We start from the raw sequence: 21,926 nt of genomic DNA, 5'->3' as shown, positions 1-21,926 counted from the left end.
TAAGATTTTAAATGAAATTCAAACTTAAGTGATATCAACCTTTTACAGAAAATATTGCCAAATACAAGTTGGGACTGAAAATAAAAGCTGTAAAGCTTCATGTAGTGAGCTGGGAGTTGAACTGAAATACTACACGCACAATGGAGACTGATCAGCTCTACTGGGGTCTGAATATTAATTAACAGATATTAATGAACATCCTACCTTAGGATGAGATTAAAGCCCAAATGAATGAATTAATTTTGAAAACAAATAATCAGCACAGAACAAACATTTCCAAACATTTTAACACAAAATCTACTTGCCCAATGCCTAAACAACAAAACACAATTTCAGAACAGTCACAGTTTTCTGCAAAATGGTTTGAAAGCTAGTTGAAAGGTCTAAACAAATAATCAGTCGATTTGTACAGCTCACAAAAGTATTTTCCAACCCTTTAGAGCTAAACTAATCATGCTGCAGAACTGGAACGCTGGTAGCTTTTTTTTTAAAATAAAAAAAAGAATGAACTGAATTACAACCCAGTCAGCCAATCAATAGCTAAAAAATTCTGAGGGACACATTTAGAAAGCCATAGATCAATCAAGTACAGCAAGCTTGGATTTGTTTCAGGAAGTTCATGTCCAAATATGTGGACTTCTTTAAACTAAAGGAAAAAAGGGTATCAAGTAAAGACAACAAGGACAGTAAATAAAGGTTTTAGCAAGATCCCACCTGTCTGATAGATCAGAAGGGAAAATGGCAAATCAGATCAAACTGATTCTCTGGTGGAACCAACAGGTAATGATCAGTTGAAATGGTAGTGACTGAAGGACCACTTACTACAGAGTTTGACTTCAAGACTACCCACTTTGCCTTGCTTTTCCTGGCATATATTGCCGAATTAGACTTTTAATTATAGCAGTCATGATTAATAGTTTGCAGACAATACAAAACTTGCTTGTTTGGCTGAAAGAGAGAAAGCAAGCTGGAGAATGCAGATTGCAGTAGGTACTGATCAGGCAGGTGGAAAGAGAATTCAGTCTTGACAATCTGTATTAAGAAAGGGCAAACAAAGCAAGGGAATACCTAATAAACAGTAGGATGTTAAGAAGTGTAAAGGAAATGGTGAATCTTGCAGTGCATATGGACAGATTGCTGAAGATAGCAGGACAGATAAAACTGATTACAGTTGCACACAAGTTACTCTCCCATCCTGGCCAAGGCACAGAATACAACAGCAGGAAGGTCGTGCTAAAACAGCAAATTACACTAGTTACACCATACTTAAGACTACAATTCTGATCAGCACATTACAGAAAAAAATATGGTAGCTTTCGAAAGAGTAGAGAGGAGATTTACGAGGTTGAAGTATTTTAGCTACTGGAAAGATGGAGGCCATCTACTTTGGAACAGAAGAAATTTCATCAAGGAGACTAACTTTGTAAAGCTGGGATCATGTTAATACGACTTAAGCAGAGGAGTCAGTAAGTGGCTTAAAGTAATTGAAAAGATAGGTAGTAAAATAAAATTGGTAAAAAGAAAAAAATTCTTTCTAAAAAGACAAACCTCACTACTTGAAAAGGACAGTGAAAGGAGAAGTGCTTACATTTAATAAGTGCAACTACAAGGAAAAGGACTAAAAGATGGAAAACGGGATTATTCTAACCAGCTTCTATTGGACTGGCATTGAAACACTGAGCTCAAAGAAAGCCTCCTGCACTGTAAATTTCTGTAATTTTAGGAATAATTTGAAAATCTGAAATATTTGCTACCTTCCAAAATGAGCTGTGCAGGCTGGGTACATGCAAACATACTGCTGTGTTTCTATATGATTGTACATTTAACCACACTGCACTTTGACACAATTCTTTAGGGGAAAAAAGTCAAACCAAAATGATGTGTCACAAGTTTTGAAAAAGCCTTGCATTACTTGAGCAATAGTGCAGGGTTTTGTTTGAGGTCAGAAACTAGAACATTGCAAGGAATACGGAACCTGATTTTGTGCAAAATTCTGGTGATAAGAGAGCGACATGTATAAAAAACATTTTCGTTAGTATTATTTAACTTTGAGACATTTGGTTTAGAGGAAATTCTATTGCCTTTATGCTGCAAATGAAAACAATATATAATATTGTCACAACAAGGTCTTTTAGCTTTGCTGATTGCCACAGGATTTCACAAATTACAACAGAAACAGACTACCCAAACCACTGTGCCAGTGTTGGTATTAACCACCACAAAAGCAGTCTAATGCTATATAGTCACATTTCACCATTTCTCCTTATTATAGTGATCTGACTAACCTATTTTTAAATGTAGGCAATCAACTCTGGTAAGTACATTCCAAAACACGGCAACCATGGACTAACAAGTTTCTTCTGCTTTTCATCTTAAACCTCTTCTTTATTTGGCAGCTTAGTGGTAACACTGGCACTTGAGCAAGGCAGCTGTGGGTTCAAATCCAAATTCAGAGGCTTAAGTATATGGTGTGGTCAGGTACTTCAGTATTTAGGGTGTACTGCACAGTCAAAGATAGTACTTTGGTCACATTAAAGTTTCTGCCCTTTGATGCTGATGTAAACTATCCCATACAGCTCGTTGAGTATGAATGGAAGTTTTCCTACATCCTGGTTGGAGGAAGCAACACCACTAAAACAGATAACCTGGTTTGTCATTTCTGGTAGCATTGTGCTAACTCGCATATTAGCCACTTCATGTGTATTGTGACTACACTTCAAAATACTTTATTAGCTGTACTGCATTTTTCAATGTTATATGATCATGAAAAAAAGCACAAGTATTACGTTTTTTTAAAATCTAGATGGCCTCATTTGACACATCTCAACCACTGAAATTGTCTGGTTATGTCTACTCAGTATTTTTTCAAAAAAGAACAAGATCAAATCAGCACTTAATCTCCTTTGCTCAAACAAAATCAGCATCAGTTTTTAAAGAGTGTATTTTCTGTTTAAATTTCTTCATACCAGGCAGCACTCTAATGTTATATTATTGCCTCACATCCTTCCTATAATGTGGAATCTAAAAGAACAGAGTACATTTTATATAAATTCCCCATTACATCTTATTCACTAATGTCTCAGAATTCCTGTCATTATAATTACTTTTTTCTTGAAAATCACCTGTCTACAAGTTGTTGTATTTTGACAGCTTTGGAACTAAATTATCAAACATTGTTCAATCCACTACAATAGAAGTTTAATTATTCCTCTTAAACCAAAAAGATTCATGAACAATGGGCAGATCTCAAAGGCATTTCCAGCAGTTTTGACTAGAATGGCCAGTTGTTTCATCATTTAAACATCCATTATAACGAGATTTCCACACAAGCTGTCGACCACGATAGTCCCTCACTTACTGACCAATTCACCAGGAATTCTAGGGAGATGCATTACGAGGAAAAGAAATGCTTTTATTTTTAAGATTGTTTTGCTTCAATGTTTCTAATTATCTGTGTTTCAGTTACCTTTTAATAAAAAAAATACACTGGTGTAAATTTTAAAAAATTCTTTTTTTTTATATAAAGTGACTGATAAGCCAAAGTGGCACCCACAAATTTCACCATAGATGAGGCAGGTGGTGTCTGGGGGGAAGAAAGAAAGGGCAGTTCGCATGGTATGCTTTTTTTTTAAAACCATTCACCCTGAGCCTCTGGGTGCTCCTGACATATGGCCTCAAGGATTTCAGTGCATTCTTGAACAGTCCTCCGTCAAGGACTCAGTGGGAATCTTCAAGGAAGCCTTGGGAACATCTTTTCCTGTCTTCCTGGTATCTACTCAGAACTCTGTTACAGAAAGTGTGCGTCTATTTTGGGAGTGTGGTGTCAGGTATGTGAACATGGCTGGCCCAACAGAGATCCGGTTACGTACGGAAGTTGGCCTCCTGCATCCATGTCTCATGCAGTTTGTCACCAAGATCAAATCCTGCTGTAAAAGAATTAGCCTTATGGCACACTATTTCATTTATTTCAGGCAAATAGGCATGAGTTCCAAATCATAAAAGTTGAGGTTCTGCTTAATAAATAATGTTTTCGTAACAATCACAAGTTTAAAGTGCTGGGACAAAGCTCAAATGACCCAAATCCTGCTACTTGATAATAAGATAATGTGTCTTGTTTCAATGGGTCATCCTATTCCTTGTGTTACTGAACTGCATTATAACAAACTATTTCTTGGATGTCATCACAATTTATAGCAGATAAGATGGAGCTTCTAAATGCAATGCAAACTTTCATCAGAATCCTCATGAGGATAAAAGAGGTTTACTAATTTAAGGTTTCAACTCATTTGATCAAGGATTTCCTTACACTGTCCGGAACATTTAAATAAAAAGAAGTCAAAGAAGAAAGGACATTTCAGCGTCAAGAGTTTGTGGCATTTTTTCTCCAATATGCCCTGCATAGCAACCACTGGCCTGTATTCTCTTAATATACTTCAAACGACTGCAACTTCAAACAGTTCACTTTGAGTAAACATTTAGATTAGAAACTCAGCTTTGAATTGACATTTTTTAAAAATATATATTCTCATGAGTCTCAGGTCTTACCAACCCAACTCATCCCGACAACAGATGAGGTGATCCACACGATAGAATCCAGCTATCACTAAGGGTTTTCTATGATATTTTTAGCACTTTATAGAAGATGCTTTTATTAGAGATAGCAACATAACATTAATTGTTACAATGAGACAGTTTCCCCCCTTACACATTTTTTTAAAACCTTAAACCACTTAATAAATTCATTGAAATGTTTTTGAATTAGCAATAATTTTAATGCGTGTCAACTGCCTTAATATTTGATTTGTATATAGTTCATCTTAGAACACAAGTATTAACAGGAAACAAAGTAAAAAAATTTCTAATTTCACATGAAGAATGGCATAAAGGTGGCAGACTGACCACGGGTCGCATTATACTTTTAATCTTAAAATTTCAGCTGGTTGAATTTTCTTTGGGTTCATCAAATCTACTCTCAATTTACTTTCACGTTAGACCTACTGAATCATACTTTGCAAATGTAGAAATGCTTTAATTATTCACTCCAAATTGTAGCTAAGAGCTACAGTAGAAATATCATTACCAATGCACTCCAGATAGGATGAGGTAAAACAGACATTTGGCAGTGGGAGAGGTACGTGTGTGTGCATGCGTGCACACAAGATGGGGTGATGTACATCTGGAAACCTCTATCAACTACAGCAAAAGCAACAATAGAAGAACCAAGGGAAAGTAAACCTTAACATGGCTTGCCAGACCAATTAGGCAGTTACGTGTTTGCATTTTATTTTTAAAGAAACATCACTGGTTCCCATCTGTAACTTTACAAGGACAAAAGGCATGAAGAAAACTGAAGGTAGAGTTTACATTTTATTACAACTTGAAAGTACAATATAGACAAAATATTGAAGGAAGACAGCCCAGCCTAGTTTATTTTGGCTTAGATCAAATACAAATCACTTACTTGCAGATCCTTAAGGTAAGCAATTTCATTTGGAAGAGATTCAAGTTTATTTTCTTCCAAGTCCAACTCTCGCAGTTTTCTTAAGTGTCCAATGCCATGAGGCAATTTTCGAAGAAGGTTATTTGATAAGATAAGAACCTAGATAATAAACCAGTAGGTTAGTAAATTCATTTGAATTTTTACCAATAAATATTTCATGATTCACCTCTTTGGTTATTAAAACCACACTGAAGCTTGATGAACCTACATGTCAAAGGATAAACGCAGTTTGGCAGATTCAAATCTGCACAAAGTAAAGCTAATTTCCAGGGGAAAAGAAGATTGATTAGGATAGAAGTAACAATGCAACGAGAAATGAAAGCTGTGTTAGAATGCAAGGACTGGATCTAGTAGAGACAATGGCAGAACACAGCAACAGAACTAGAATCATAGGTTTGATGATCGAGAACCATTTGTAATAAAAACAAACTTAAGGATTTGAACTATAAGGATTAAAGAGAGTTGGGAAGGGAGTTGCCATAGCAGTTTTCTTCCAAATAATGTGTTCCATTCATGTTTTTATGCTTTTATCTTCCACTCTAATCAGTGCTCTTACAAAAGAAAAAAAATCAAAAAATATAAAAGTAGTAAACATCTCCACAAGCTGGCATTTAGCAAGAAGACCCAAAGTCTTTGCACATTTTTAAATATTCAAATTCCCATTATTAAAAGGATTTTGGAACTGAGATATACTAAAGGGTTGAACACTAAATTCATATGTTCATGTAGAGGGAAGTCATGGTTTGCTAGTGAGTATGGAAACCAAACTGGGCTGTGAATTTCACAGTTCAGTCCACTTCCCTTCATGCTGGCTCAATGTCAAATTCTCAACCCATGCCCAATTCATCAAATGATCCTTTTTTATCTCAACTGCAAAAAGATTTTAAAGATGCTGTTACCAAAGGAATCAGATAGATGCAAAAAAAAAACTAAAATTAACCCCATGTTTAAACTTCTTTTAAAAAATTGAAATAGTGGCTCAATATTTGCTAAATTCCACAAATAACATGTTTAGGTGTACTTAAGATTTAATTTCATAATGCTGCCCCCCCCCCCCACACTTAAAAAAAAAATCAGTTTTTTTGTACTTTTAATGCCATGAACCATCTGAATCCAAGTTGATTACTTAAAACACTATATACACGTACTGTACACACACACACAACTGTTGTCTAAAGTCCTCCTTACACAAAAAGAATCCATCGATATGCTAATGCGATTGGTTGAGGAATTTTTAAAACTTCCTAGTGTATAAGCCTCTAGGCTGGTTTGAAAGCTTTAAAAGTATCACAAAAATTCTTTTCTTTCTATATTCAACCCTTCAGTATATCACAGTTCCAAATTTCTTTGTGATGCAAAATCAATCGTCACAAAATATGACAAACACCTTGGGTCTTCACGTTAAATGCTAGCTTGTAGAGATATTTATTACTGTAATATTTATTAAGCTGTAAAGATCTTGTTAGTGTCAGGTAAACAAATCTGGTCAAAGATCATTCTAGTGAGGACTGATTAGCCTGATTGAAGAAAAAGGTTCTCCAGCACTTCCCACAACTTGTTTGTCACTGCCTGCTTTATGGTAGGTGAATTGATCCCATGTTATCCTACAGTCAGCTTGACTTTGGAACTACAATGAATAATTCAATTCCGGGTTAATAATGCGTTAACTGTGATCTCTCTCCGTTCCAAAAATGTATAGTACAAATGTGACAAAAATAACAATTTAAGATAATGCAACAGATGGAGGGGAGGGATAGGTCAAACATAGGAGGCAAAGAGGACATAGGATGATGATTTGTTACAAGATAAATAGCCCTGTTTTTATTACATGGCATTAAAAGCAGTCTTTGTCTACAGTCCGAAAGCAATAATCATGACAATTAAAACACACGTGTCTGTAGCTCTCCAGTAATATACCCCATCACTATTTCTACAGCTTCAATGGGTGTGCAAAATGAATAAACTGGTATGCAAGCTTTTGCAACTGAATCCTTTAGAAAATTAACAGTGTTGTGCGGTCATTTTTCTTACCTCCAGAGAAACCAGTCCCGAAACATCTTCTGGAATCTTTGCGAGTTGGTTAGTGGCAAGGTTCAGTTCTACCATACTTATCCAGGTTCCAAAGTCCAATGGAAGTGAAGTTAGCTGATTGTCCTACAGTGATTAGAAAATAGGTTATACATCCAGAAAGAAACAAAAATGGTCGACTTCTTAAGTTAGTAGCATAGTTGTTTTAGATCTGAAATCTGTAAGCCCATTTATTCCTTTCTGCAATTAATGGTTAAAAATTGAGCACTTTTTCCATAAACTACAAATTTGATTGAGTGCACCATTTAAAAATTAGGCAAAAGTAGAAAAACAATTACTCTAATATTTAATAAATGCCTTAAGCAGCATCTGTACTCCAGGATTGGAAAATATTAGAACACAATTTAAAAAGTTTAGAGGCAGATAGATTTCTTGCAACATAGCTGTATTTCAATTCAATTCCAGACATAACTATCAGTAGTACCAAACAAGCTTCCTGCCAATTATTTAACTGTGAAATAAATCAAATGCAAAATGCATAAATGGAACAATGAAGGGCAGAAAAAACTGCTTTAACACCTAAAGTACATCCTTCCATAATTACACAGAAAACTAACTTACCTGCTGGCAAAAATGATAATATGCAGTTTGACTATCAACTTTGTGTGCATCAATTAGTATAAACCATCTTAATGATAAATGAATTACCTTAATTTATGTGAATAAGCCACATCATAATCCCTAAAATTAGTGTGCAAGGTATTCAATTAAAATGGTAAAACAATGGCAAAAGGGAAATTTGCTTCAGGCAAATTTAAGAGTCAGAGCACAAAATCTCAAACATTACAGTGAGAACTCCATGTCCTAAAAAAAATGCTGAACTATAAATGGTTGTCAAAGAATTAGCACCAGGCTGGGTGGCAGCCAATTTTCAACAAGCATGCGATATATTGTATGCTCCAGCTTATTTCTAAAGTTCTGAAGTCAGTAAACTTCAAAATTCTATTTTTAACAAGTGAAACTACTTTGGTAATATCGAAACTCTTGTTTAAATGATCTGTTGTGAACAGCAGTAACCCTGCATATAAGGGAATCCTCAATATAAATATAGCATTGCGACTGAAAGTTATCTAAATCAAAGTACTGGGCAATATTTCCCAGCTTAAATTGGATTGTAATCTTAAATTTTATAAATTCTGTCAGAATCCAGAGGTAGAAATTGTTTGAGCTTCATCCTGTAACATTAAACTTCATCCTGTAACATTAAACCTACCTTCATATTCAGCTTACTCAACACTTTAGCTCTGGAGAAGATTCCAAAAGGTATTTTATTGATGCGGTTATGTTCCATGTTGAGAGAGTAGATAGTAGAAAACTGCAAGGGTCCACCAACTGGATATGACTGGAAGCAGTTCCTTGCTAATGTTAAACTGGTCAAGTTTGCAAGACTTGAAAGAAGACCCTGTGATGGAGAGGGAACACTTTAATCCTCCAAGTCATTTTTTAAATGCTTATATCTATATGGACATATCAAATATTCACAGAGAATTAACCATTTACAATCCTTCAAAAGAAAATAAACTTTTAAATTACTTAAAATAAGATATCTTTATTAGTCACCCGTATATCGAAACACAGTGAAATGCATCTTTTTGCGTCGAGTGTTCTGGGGGCAGCCCGCAAGCTGTCTGTAACTGCAAAGAGTTAAGTTCATAGAATTGACACTACTTAATCAATTAACACAAGAGATCAGCTCATGGGAATTAATGTTACAAATATTTTCCATACCATGCAAAATTGTGTGTCAAGAGCACACCTAAGTCAGGTACAAGTATTGCTGAGTCTTCCTGCAGGATAAAGCTTGAAGTTTACAAAACGAGAACTGAAAAAACAAAGTTATCTCCTTTGCTTTGTTGTAAAAGCATCAGACTCGAGACCACAGTAACCATCTGCAGAGCCAGCTTCCAGTTAATTTTCTTTTAAGTTTAAAAAAAATATTAAATGTTATTAGGTTTACCAGCCTAATTTTAGACAAAATATATAGGAAAGCTTTGCAGTGACAACTGGGGCAGAGAGCATAGAAGATTCACCAAGATTTTACCAGAATGGAAGGCTGTAGTTATAAGGAGAGATTGGGGATAGGCTGGGTTTATTCTCACCGGAAAATAGGAGGCTGAGCAGTGACCTTATGGAAATCTGTAAAATTATTAGGGGTATAGATAGAATAGATAGTTAGCATCTTTCCCAGGGCAGGGGAGTCTAGAACTAGCGGGCATGGGTTTAAGGTGGGAGGGGACAAATTTAAAGGAGATCTGAGTAAGATTTTCCACACGGAGGAGAATAGTTACTTGGAACAAGCTGCCTGAGGAGATGGTAGAAGCAGATACAATTACAACATTTAAAAAGCACTTGGACAGGAATTTTTCTAGGAAAGGGAAATGTGCCTACTGCAGGCAAATGGCATGGAGGTGGGCAGAATGGCCCATTTCTGTGCTGTATGGTTCTATGATTCCAAGACAGTTTATTTTACCTGTGCTTTTAGGTTTAGATTGAGAACCATTTAACCCAAAGGATAGCTGTATATTTTGCAAAACAAAAACCACAAATTTAATGCAGTTTCAGATTGGGACCGAGTTGTTGCAATGTTAAACCAGAGAGTCTACTTACTTATTGTTTTGATAGCAATTGTTGCGTTCACTGCTGTGTATGGCTCAAGAAACAATGTTTTTTTTATGAAAGAAGTGCTATTCAGTAGCCAGCATTATAAAGGTAACCAATTAAGTTGCACATTAAGACTTTGCATTTCCACTCGTAACACAATTTGTAAATTATAAACTTCACTTAATTTTCATATATCCATATAACTAGTAAAAAGCTAATAGTATTGTTTCTTAAAAACTTGATTAAAAATTTTCAATTACAACTGGAAATACACCATTAGTGGGAGACAATTTTTTTTAAAAGACAGGATATGATCTGTGAATTTTTAATTGAATTTAGAGAATTCAAGATCTACCCTGCTCCACATTAGGGCCTGAATTTCACCAAATAATGATAGTACAATTTCTGAGCACGCGCATGTGAATGGAGAAGAGCAGAGGATGCTACTGGGAGCAAGCTGCACTCTGACACTGAGTTCCAAAAAGGAAGGGGTATTCAGCTAAATGACTTACATTTGAAAGTTGCATTCACTGGAGAATTCTGCAACAGGGCCAAGTGAACGCAAGCTCTCTGAACTGACTGCAAGGAAATGGCCGCAAGAGCCGCAGGAAGAGTTTGGCAATTTTGAAAACTCTTAGGTAAATTAGTTTAAAAGTACTCAAATCTTTCAAAGGTTATTTTTGAAGTCCTTAATTGGCTTGGTATTTATAAAGAAAAAGTTAAAGCATTAAGATTGTTTTTTTCTCATGACTTTTGTTTGTAAAACTTATTCAAGATCAAGGCATTATTGAACTGGTCACAAGCCAGTTAAAGTTTGATTGTTTAATTGTTTCAGAAATTTAAATATGTAATTGAAGTTAGAACTTGGAAATTTAAATATTTCTAGAAATGTAAAGTTTTTTTTGAAAAAATACATCTTTTCTGAATGTCTCAAGAATTGTTTGTGTTTTAAAAGAGATCCAAATGTTTGACAGTTTCAGCTAAATCCGAGAGTACAACTTAGCCAACTCTCAATACTTTGGGAAAAAATAATTGTGGATTGGGCCTTTTAGCCACTCATGTGTCACTCTTTATGACACTGTATACACTTTCATTCTTGAAGATCTAACCAGGAGAATCCAAACATCAATTTCCACATGTTCCTTCTGGAAGGATAGCCAGAGGCAATTATTTTTTTGCTTTCCCCCACCCATCCCTAGAGTGAAACATTTACTGTTTTTTTTTAATTCTCTTTCAACTGCAATATCTTTTGCTTATCTGGAAAGTTGCATATCCAAAATTTAGTCTTCTAACAGACCTGATCTGTACTTCATATTGCAATGTGTTCTGCCCAAAATAAACCCACAACTTCAGCTCAGGTACTAGATACATCTCCAACCTTGATCATTCATTTCTATTAGTATTTATGCAAGAAGATTCATAAAAACAGACAATTATCAATCAAATCTGGTTTGATTCCTGCTCAATTTTTATCTCCCATGAGGGCTTCAAATCTTTCCCCACTGTATATTCAAATTCTCTTAGAACTTCAGATTTTAGTGACTTGTGCTCTAATGGTAGAAAGCCAGTCAAGCAACAAAAGAAAGATATGCAGTGCTTTTTTCAATATTTGAAAAGCTGCTAATAATTTTCAGTAAGTCATAGAAGCTTTTAAACTATTTTAATCAATCTCTTACCTCAGGTAATGTTGAGATATTATTGTTCTCTAGGTTAAGCTCATCCAATTCACTACACCTTGCCAGTGATCTGGGTACAGCCGACAACCTGTTGTACCTCAGCCCCAAACGACTCAGACTGGACAGATTACCTGTCAGCAGAAGGTTGAATATTGAAAATGCTATTACTATCTCTGTGGGAAAACATTTTAGCATATATTGCACCTTTAAAAAAAATTAAAATGTACTAAATTCAAATTACACTATCACAATACCAACTTGAACTTTGTTACAATAATCATGTCAATTCAGAAGAGGTTCACAGTAGTACTTATTGTAAGTTATTTTCAACTTTAAAATACGTTAGTACCCACTATCTGGCAGAACACAGATCTCGCTGTAGAGTTTTTGGTCCTGGAGTCTGAACACTCAAGAGTTATGTACCTAAAAAAGACATTCACTCATTCTGCACACTGCTTTGCTAGAAACCTGGTATGAATCCATATCCTCCACACATTGCTGCGCACCACTGTACCTGGAATGAGACAAATCTCTGCTTTCCCCTTTACTGTGCCTGGAACCTGGCACGAATCCCTGCCCTTGCTGCTGCAGGCTCCTGTACCTGGAACCTGTGTGAAGCCCCGTCCTCTCCTTTGTTGCACCCTGCTGCACCTTACCCTGGGCAAATCCCCACCCTCCCCACTGGCTCTCATGCAGTAATAAAGTGCCCACAACTCAGTACGGAGAGGCCGTCTGCAAGGGTTGACGTTGCGCAGGCCAGAGCAAGTGGTGCAGCTTGTTAGCAAGAAATAAAACTTAGCGCTGTACTCCAGCCAGCATGGTGAATGCAGGCATTGCTGGGGTCTCTCAGCATCATCTCCTGTATCCTATGATCTCGCTCATTGCTTCCTTTCGGAAGCATTGCATCAGCCCGGAGATTTTTCTACAATGGTTGCTGGCCATTGAGCTTGTTACCACAATGAAACCGCTGGGCTGGGGAGAATTGTGGAGCCAAAGGAATAGGGAGAGGCAGCAGCTTCTGTCCGTTCACTGAACCACGAGCAATTCATTGCAGAGGAAGTGTCAGCTGAAAGGACAGGGATCTGCATCAGGTTCATGGCACAGCTCCAGAGACAGCAGGGGTTTGTGTCAGGTTCCCAGTACAGATGGCAGGGATTCTTGCAAGGTTTCTAACACAGCAGCACCATCAGTAATCCACCTCTCTGCATATAATTCTATAATGACTCCTTTACTACTGTACCCATCAGCAATTTCATCCCTGGGAATGCATCCAGAGTACTAAGCAAGATACCAGTGTACGCCAGTATGGGGCAATACACAAAGCACTGGAGGCACTCAGCAGGTCAGGCAGCATCTATGAAGGGAAATGTTTCAGGTAGAAACCCTTCAGCCGGACACATCGATATCCATTAAAAAAAATACATATACTCAAGAGAGTGAGTATATTTATTACTCGAGGCAAGAATAAATTAAGCTTTTAATAGTAAAGGACCAAACTACTGAAGATTTTTAAAAATTAAGTGAAAATTGTATCCCCTTCAATTTTTTTTTGTCAATATTCGAGTTCCAAGCACTAACGCTTTAGCAGATTATCAGATGGGTCAGGAACAGAAGCAGTTTCATACCTAACTGATGACAGGACAATCCTAAAGCCAGTTATTATGATTACGACTTATTTCAAGTTTGTTACTTGGCACAGAACAGAAATTTACTGATAATAAAATGTTAAGAGACTTTGAAAGAATATGTTGAGTATCCATGAAAATACTATTTATTGTAGCGAAAAAAATGATAGAATACCAACCTATAATGACAGTTACAGTATGTCATGGTATTAAAATATACATGCAAGAATGTAAAAGTTTTAGCACTGTGCTTATTTTGTTTTACTTCAGATTTCCAACAATTGCAGCTTTTTTTTTAATTTTCATTTCATACTGTGCAGCCCCAAGTACTGACAAAGGAAATGCTTAGTTTGTGGAGTTATCATCTAAAAATCAAGTTTTGGTTATCTGTCAAAGAGTACATTTGACCATTTCCTGTTTACGTGATATTTAAAATTGCTGTTAAAAAAGACTTTTCTTTCCAAACCACGATTGGAAGCTGGGCTTGCCCGAGTTTGAATGCCAGCAAGTGAAAAATCAAGAAGCTGCATAGGCTGGAAATCTGAAATGAAAACAGAAAATGCTGGAAACCATCAGCAGGTCAGGCAGCATCTTTGGAAAGCAAAGCTGAATTAACATCCCAGGTCAAAGACCCTTCATCGTTACGGCTTGAAGGAGGATCTTTGACCTGAAACATTAACTCTATTACTCTTCCTACAGATGCTGCTCAAATTGCTGCATTTCAAATGTCAACAAGTTGGTCTTAAGGGATAAAACTACAGTGGAAAAAGAGGAACAATCCAGTGACTTCAAATCAAGGATAAATGGGCCACCTATAAGCTAGCTTTAGTTGGTGCTCGGCTGATTAGCATTATTACCTGATTATTTTTTTGTGTGGTATGACACTTTTCAATGCAAAGCATTTAATCTCCATCCCCATCTGCCCTGAACCAAGGAGCCAGTTAAGAGTCAACTATAATCGCTGGATCTTGTGTAGTCAATGTAGACCTTCACTCAAGAATGCAAGTAAACCAGATGGATTTTTATGAGAATCCAGAAGTTTCATGATTGCTGTTATTGAGGCAAATCTTTTCCTTAATTCTAATTATTTGAACTTAATTTCCCCAGCTGCTGGATCTGGAACTTGTGTCCAAATCTCTAGCTGCTAATCCACCAATTTAACCACAAAGCTACTGACCAAATTTCACCAGTCACTTAAGCACAACATATAGACTGACATTCCAGTACAGAAATCAGGGAGTGCTGCATTGCAAGATAAGGTGATAAATCAAGGCACTGATCACCCTGATGTTTGAAACAACTTGTATACCACTGAAAGTCAGTGATCAGAGTTATTATATAGGGAACTGAAAGGTATGCCTTGCCATTTTTATGCACAAAATAAATATTTAGATTTTGGCTTTGGGTGATCCAATGGTGTTGCACATATCATCCAATCAGAGATGCACAATGAGATCACCAGCATCCTGTTACACAACACAAATGCTTGTTGTTAATCTAAGCATGTCATTAAACACTGCAGTCACAAATAATGCAGGACTTAGTTGAGAAAAATAAAACTTTTACTCATAATGCCTTCTTTCCGTGAACTCATCTCAGGTGTTCAGAGGAAGCCACACCCCAATGCTGTTGGTGAAGAATTCAGTAGAGCATCCAACAGAGGGAACTTAATTCAGATAAATTCTACTTATTTAGAGTCATTATGACAAATGCCCTGTATAAATGGTAGCATAGAGGTAATTTTTTTTTACATGAGAATCCACTGGCTTGGATTACTGATCCAGAGCTACAAGTTGAAATCCTAATACAGCAGCTAAGGAAGTCAAATTTAATTAAACAATCTGAGACCTGGAAAAACTTGTGATAACGTCACTCAATTGTCATAAATAATCTACCTGGTGCATCAATGCCCATTAGGAAAGGAAATCTGCCATCTTTTTGCCTAATGCAGCCCATGTGTGACTCCAGACTCTCACAATGACATGACTCTCAACTCTAAAATCACCTAACAAGCAAATCAGTTGTACCAAAATGCAAAGCCAGATGGATCTCCCTACACCCATCTAGACAATTTGGATCTGCCAAAGTTATAACTAGCCCAGTGAGCCAAAGTTGCAAACGCTTGGGGACTTGATTATGACAATAACCCTCCCAATTAAATCAAGCTAGAACCCAAGTCACATTCAATGATGTTGCACAATTAAACAACCAACAGGAATCAACATCTCCGGCCTCCATGGTGGCAGAGATTAGTCTGCATGTACAAAAGTCAAAGTTGAAGCATTTACAGCCATCTACAGCCAGAAATGCACAAGGTCCCCACAATCACAGAACCCATTCTTCAATGTGAATCACTCAACTTGATATCGAGGACACTGGATACAGCGAAGATCAAGGCCTTGAAAACATCCCAGCTGGATTAGCTGCACTGCTAACCATGCTGTTCTGATACAGCTACATTGAAAAAGACAGCCAACCAAGTGGAAAGATCCATCCACAAACACAGGAAAACTCCAATTCAGTTCAGTACCGGTTTCCTCTCAACCGTCACCCGGTGATTGGAAATCATTGATAGCTCTATCAACAAGCATTTACCAATAACCTGAAAACTGATGCTGCTTTTATTTCTTAGAGAAATGGCACGAGACTTCACGACAGCTCAAGTCCAAACAAGAACAGAAAACCTGAATTTCAAAAGTGAACTAAGAGTAACTACCATCAATAGCAAGGCAGCAGTTGATCGTGTGCACAATCAAGGAATACTTTTGGCACTGAAAACAGGAATTAGGGGAAAATTCTCCAGAGTGGAATCATTCAATGTTGAGATTGAAGGCCCATCATACCAACAGTTCTGCAGGGCAGTGACTAAGGATGGCTGTAAATGCTTCAGCTGCTTCAATGACTTCCCTCATGAGGTCAGAAGTGAGTAGATCAGCTGCAATTAACTAGCCTTCAACCACCTTTCAGCCGCAACATCTGTCATAATTTCTCTGGGTTTCCATCCAATTACAGTTATCTTTTTTGATCTCTTCATTCCTCACTCCTTTCTAACTTTCCCTAGTTCTGATGAAAAGTCATAACCCAAACCAGTGTTAATGCTTCACTCTTCAGAAATGGTCCCTGATCTGCTGAATATTTCCAAAATTTTCTGCCCTCAATTTCAAACAACAATAGTCCACAACAGACAACAATCAGGACAACCAGCACACATTGTTCAATAAGTGGCAGTAACCTTTACATCACCCAAGTGCCAGATAATGACCATCGCCAGAAAAGACATCTAACTGCCTTCCATTGATATTCTACAACACTATCAGCATCCTGGAGGAGCACCATTGATAATACTAGACCAACCAAGCAAGTACTGAGATAACAAGATCAGGACAGAAGTTGTGTGTTGTCTTCAGTGACTCACATCCCGAGTCCCCAAAGCCTTTCTACTTTCAACATGTTGTGTGATGTCAGAGCTATTCACCCATTATGCCTGGGTGAGTACCTCCAACATCACACAACACCATCCACAATGAAACAGCTCACTTGGTTGGCATAGCATCAACCAAGCTACACACTCACTCCCTACAACACTGTACAACTACACTCCAGCAACTCCCCTAGGCTTATGCCAAACTCATGATCTCTGTCACTTAGGTTAGCAGGGCATGGTAACAACATGACCTGCAAGCTCCCCTCCAAGCTGCATATTACTCAGACTTTGAAATATTTTCTTCATTGTCACTGGGTCTAAATCCTGCAACTATGCTACTGTGGGAGCTCACAGACAACAGCAGCTTGTAATTACTTTGAAGACATTTTACCCATGGGCACAAAATACTGGATTTGGTAGTGATGTCCAAATTAATTTTTTTTATAGTGAGAAGCTTCCTGAAACCACCTCTAGAGTTGTGCAAAAATCTAAGGGAAATTAATTTTAGAGCTGCAATCAGGATAATGTAGTTACATTTTGCTAGTTCTAGCCATGCAAATAGAGAAAACACTAATTTAAGCTGCCAGTCTATGTCTTATGTCATGAAGGCAACCAGGAAAATTTTCAGCAATCTTCCAATCAAAAGATATTTGGATACTAAGCCAACTAAGGAATCTGGAGATAGTGGAGGAAAGTGCTGCTGAGGTAAAAGATTAACCACGATCTTATAGAATGGCAGAGCAGGCACAAGAGACCAAATAGCCCTCTACTGCTTCCACTTCATGTGTCCTTATGTTCTAGGGTTTTCCCATCATAGCAACCTGAAACTTCTTGATGCAGGTCAAGCAGTACGGCATCCAACTAGCCAGTTACAGAAGATGGACTCATATCCATTACTGAGCCTCAGATGATACCTTACTCCTTTGTTTCAGGGGAGGAGAGTTCCAATGACTCCTGTTGGTTGGTTAATTGTGCACCATCATTGAACGTGGCTTGAGTTCTTGCTTGATTTACCTTAATTGGGAGGAGTTATGCCATCAAGTCCTCAAATGTGTGCAACTTTGAATGGATGACTGGGCTAGTGTTTTTTTTTTGAGGTGAGGGGAGTTCCAACACCAACTTGTCCATCCTCTGTATTCTACACAGCCAGGGTAAGGGTGAGGCCTGATGCAAACTAGAACACCACCACCTCATATTCTAACTGGGTAGCCCAAATTTCAGTTAATTCCCCTCCCCCGTACACCCCCTCCAGCCACCCACCACCCATTTTTGTCCCCCTCTCCCTCCCAGTTCCATCCACTTCCTACCTCACATTTTACCCACTGGAGACTCCACCCTCCCCCATCTGGTTCCATCCACCTACCTCTCCCCTAATAGCTTCCACCCTCACCTTCCCCACTTATTAGATTCCTGCACTAGTAGCCTTTATGTTTCCACTTATCACCCTTCAGCAGCCATCTTCACCTTGACCTTCCCTACCCCACCCAGCAGCATTCATGTTTTTTTTGTCTGCCTTCATCTATCATCCACCTGCCTGTATCTGTCTCCCAACTCCACCCCTCCCCCTCCCCTACCTGGCTCCATCTGCCATCATCCTTCACCTATCTTCAGTCCACCAATCACCTACTGGCTCCCATCTCACCACACCTTCTCTCCTCTTTGTACCAGCTACCTTCTCCAAACTCAGTCCTGATGCAGGGTTTCTACCTGAACATCAATAATTCCAGAGCAAACTTGAAGCACCAGGTGGCCTACATCTGCTCCTATTTTTGTCCTTTGTGCTGTGGTTTCATTCCCATTCAGAACTGATTTGAAAAAACACAAAAAGTGCAGAAATTGTAAATCTGAAATAAAAATAAAATGGTAGAAATACCCAGCAAGCCAGGCAACATCAGAAGAAGGAGAAACAGTTAACATTTCCAGTCCATGACCTTTCATCAGATCAGTAGTAATGAAAATTTATCAACCTGAAACATTAACCACCCCTCTCTACAGAACAGACTTGAAACAGGTGAGCTGCATTTCACATAGGGCTTTGGGGAAAAAGTGTATACTATCAAGACGTTTTGAAGGTGAAATGCAATATACCCAGTAATCTAATCATACATGTTGTACATACACACACACGTGCAGCAGTACAAAATCAGAGGCTATTCCATGTTTCAACTCACAAGCTATGGAAAATTTGAAACTGAATTTTTCCCGTTTGAATTCCCCTCTTGCATCTCATCCAAACCATTTTTAGATTACATCAAGTAACCGTTTAAAATTTGCCTTTAATTCGAGATTTCAGGTTCCACATAAATTAGCTAACAGTCTGAATAATAACACACAGGTACCACCAGCAGCAAATCCACACGATGAGTTGATTTCCTGGAACCCAATCAGTAAGGGAAATAACATGTGAATTTCCAAAAGTGATCTCAATACCAGCAGCCAATTGCACTCACAAGCATTTAATAAAGACATCAATAATTGAAGTCTGTTAATTGAACCAAAGGCTTCAAACAAAAAACTTATAGTAATAATAATCCCCTTTTCAAAGTCATTTGGCTTTCATTTCAACAACCTATTCATATCAATTAAAAGTAAACTAAAGCCTACAAGAGTAGATATTTTAAAACCCAGAGCATGGAAAAATCTTCCAAAATAAAATTTATTTGCAATACCACTATGGAATTTTATAAAGATGGAAATCCAAATGGCTTGTGTTTGTGTCATTTATTGAAATTTGTTCCCAATTCATCTTGAAATAGTAACTTCAACATAATTTGTGGAAGACATGAATTGGAAATTTTTAGTGAATTTAAGTTATATATAGAAAGCAGAAATTTTGCAATGACGTACAAAATACAGCCAAGTGTTTATCCTTTTGCCAATAATTGAACATTGAACTGCAATCTAGTTAGTCACTTCCTACATAATATTGCAGTTGAGAAAATAACTAGAATAAATACAATTAGAACAAATGGCAAAGAAGTCCAATCATAATGTGGCAGATAATTCTAGGATAAATATGCTCTTAATGCAGATAGATACCTTACATAAGCCCAGAATGTTACATGAAAACATGCAGCCTGTCCTCCATTTAGTTTCATTTATATTCTCATTCTTGAAAGGCTTTTATGAACTCCCTCAGCCCTATTGGGCCTGCCCGACATCATGCAGCAAAGTTGCTGATTTAAAAATGCAAGGCAAAGTAGATAAATATAACTCAGTAAAAATTAATTCACCAGTTTCCTTAATTAGCTACTTCAGATATATTACTTAAATGATTAGATATGTCAAGACACACCCTTCTATTAGAACTCTCCAAATTTATATCTGTCCACAGGATTATTTGCGATATGCACTTTATCATGCCTAACACTGCATTCTCTATATTTACACTGCACACTATATTTATACAGCATATATGCACATATCTATTGAGCAGAGCAATTAAAATACACAATTTGTACACTGAACATCTTTTTAGGATGTCATAATTTTCTGAAAGCCACTATACAAATTCAAGCTTATTTGTTTGCAATACTTTGAGAGGCTGACCCGAACACATACAAAACAAACTGCTGGAGAAACTCAGCAGAACTAGCAGCATCTGTGGAGGCAAAGGGATAGTCAATATTTTAGGTCAAGAGCGTAGAGGAGAGATGGGGTGAAAGGGAGTGGTTAGGCAGGGTCAGGCAAGTGATAGGTGGAACCAGGTGAGGAGGGGGAAAATGAATTAAACAGTAGTTTGGTTTAGAATCTGTAAGAGTTGACAAACATATGCATACAATACAGCCCAGTTAGAATGGATTTAAATCGAATGCATAAGCAGGAGGCAACCAAGTAATGAGAGGCCAACAGAGTAAGGAATCAACTGAGCCTGAGTTTTTTTTTTGAACTGGATTTGGGCAATGAAATAAGACCACCTTGAAACTACTTTTTAGTTGCTTCCAATCCCTTTGAGTTCAGAGCATTGCAAGACAAAGCAAAACAATAATTGTGTGTGATTTTATGAAAACTGAACATTAAAGCACAGGTGTAAGGTTATGGAGCTCAAAGCTAAAGGGAGATGTGTATTATACAGCAGAAAAGTACTTGGAACATACACAGGAACTTGTCACCTTAAAAAATGGAGAATAATTAGCAAGGGAGATGCAAGTTGAGCAAGAGAGATTTAAATATGGCATGGCTGAAATAAAACAGAATACATCAGACCCTTTGGCCCACCATGTCTGTACTGACCATGAAGCCAATCTAAAATAATCCCATCTGCCTGCACATAGCTCATATCCCTCTATTCCCTGCATGTTCATATGTCTGTCTAGATGCCTCTTAAACATTGTTATCGTATCTGCTTTTTAATCACCTCCCCTGACAGAGCATTCCAGGTATGTACCACTCTGTGTTTAAAAGAAAATGCCTTGCAAATCTCCTTGAAACTTTTCCCCCCTCTCACTTTAAGCCTATGCCCTTTAGTATTTGACACTTCCACCCTAAGACTCTGACCATCTACCCCATGTCTCTCATAATTTTATATATATCCTATTCACTTCTGTTGCCACTTTTAGGGAACTATGGACTTGCACCCCAAGATCCATTGCATATCAATGCTCCCGCCTTACTGTACATTTTCCTCTTGCATTTGACCTCCCAAAATTCAACACCTCGCACTTATCTAAATTTAACTCCAGCTGCCATTTCTCCGCCCAAATTTCCAAAGCAACCGTTTTTGTGTCATCTATAAACTTACTAATGAGACCAGCGACATTTTCATCCAAATAATATTCATTACTAACAGCAGAGGTCCCAGCACTGACCTTGCAGAACACCACTGGTCACAGACCTCTAGTCAGAAAAGCATCCCTCCACCACTATCCTGTCTTCTGTGATCAAACCAATTTTGTATCCAATTTACCGTGGATCCCATGTGACAATGTTCTGACCAGTCTACCACGAGTGTCCTTGTCAAATTCTTTACCAAAATCATGTAGACAATACCTGCTGCCTCGCCCTCAATCATC

General features: G+C 37.6%; 1 protein-coding gene across 4 annotated transcripts in view; it reads right to left on the bottom strand.

Moving 5' to 3' along the window:
• shoc2 (SHOC2 leucine rich repeat scaffold protein) overlaps window positions 1–21,926 on the bottom strand; it is an 80,383-nt gene that overhangs the window by 7,223 nt on the left and 51,234 nt on the right. For all 4 annotated transcript variants that reach the window (XM_052027561.1, XM_052027559.1, XM_052027562.1 and 1 more), the window contains 4 exons: window positions 11,866–11,996; window positions 8,802–8,990; window positions 7,532–7,654; window positions 5,462–5,599 (listed from right to left, as the gene is read on the bottom strand). In XM_052027561.1, the coding sequence (XP_051883521.1) occupies window positions 5,462–5,599; window positions 7,532–7,654; window positions 8,802–8,990; window positions 11,866–11,996 (581 nt within the window). The remainder of the gene's footprint in view (window positions 1–5,461; window positions 5,600–7,531; window positions 7,655–8,801; window positions 8,991–11,865; window positions 11,997–21,926) is intronic.

Source organism: Pristis pectinata, chromosome 12, assembly GCF_009764475.1.
Source record: "Pristis pectinata isolate sPriPec2 chromosome 12, sPriPec2.1.pri, whole genome shotgun sequence".
NCBI lineage: Eukaryota > Metazoa > Chordata > Chondrichthyes > Rhinopristiformes > Pristidae > Pristis > Pristis pectinata.
This window is presented reverse-complemented; position numbering and strand designations above follow the sequence as displayed.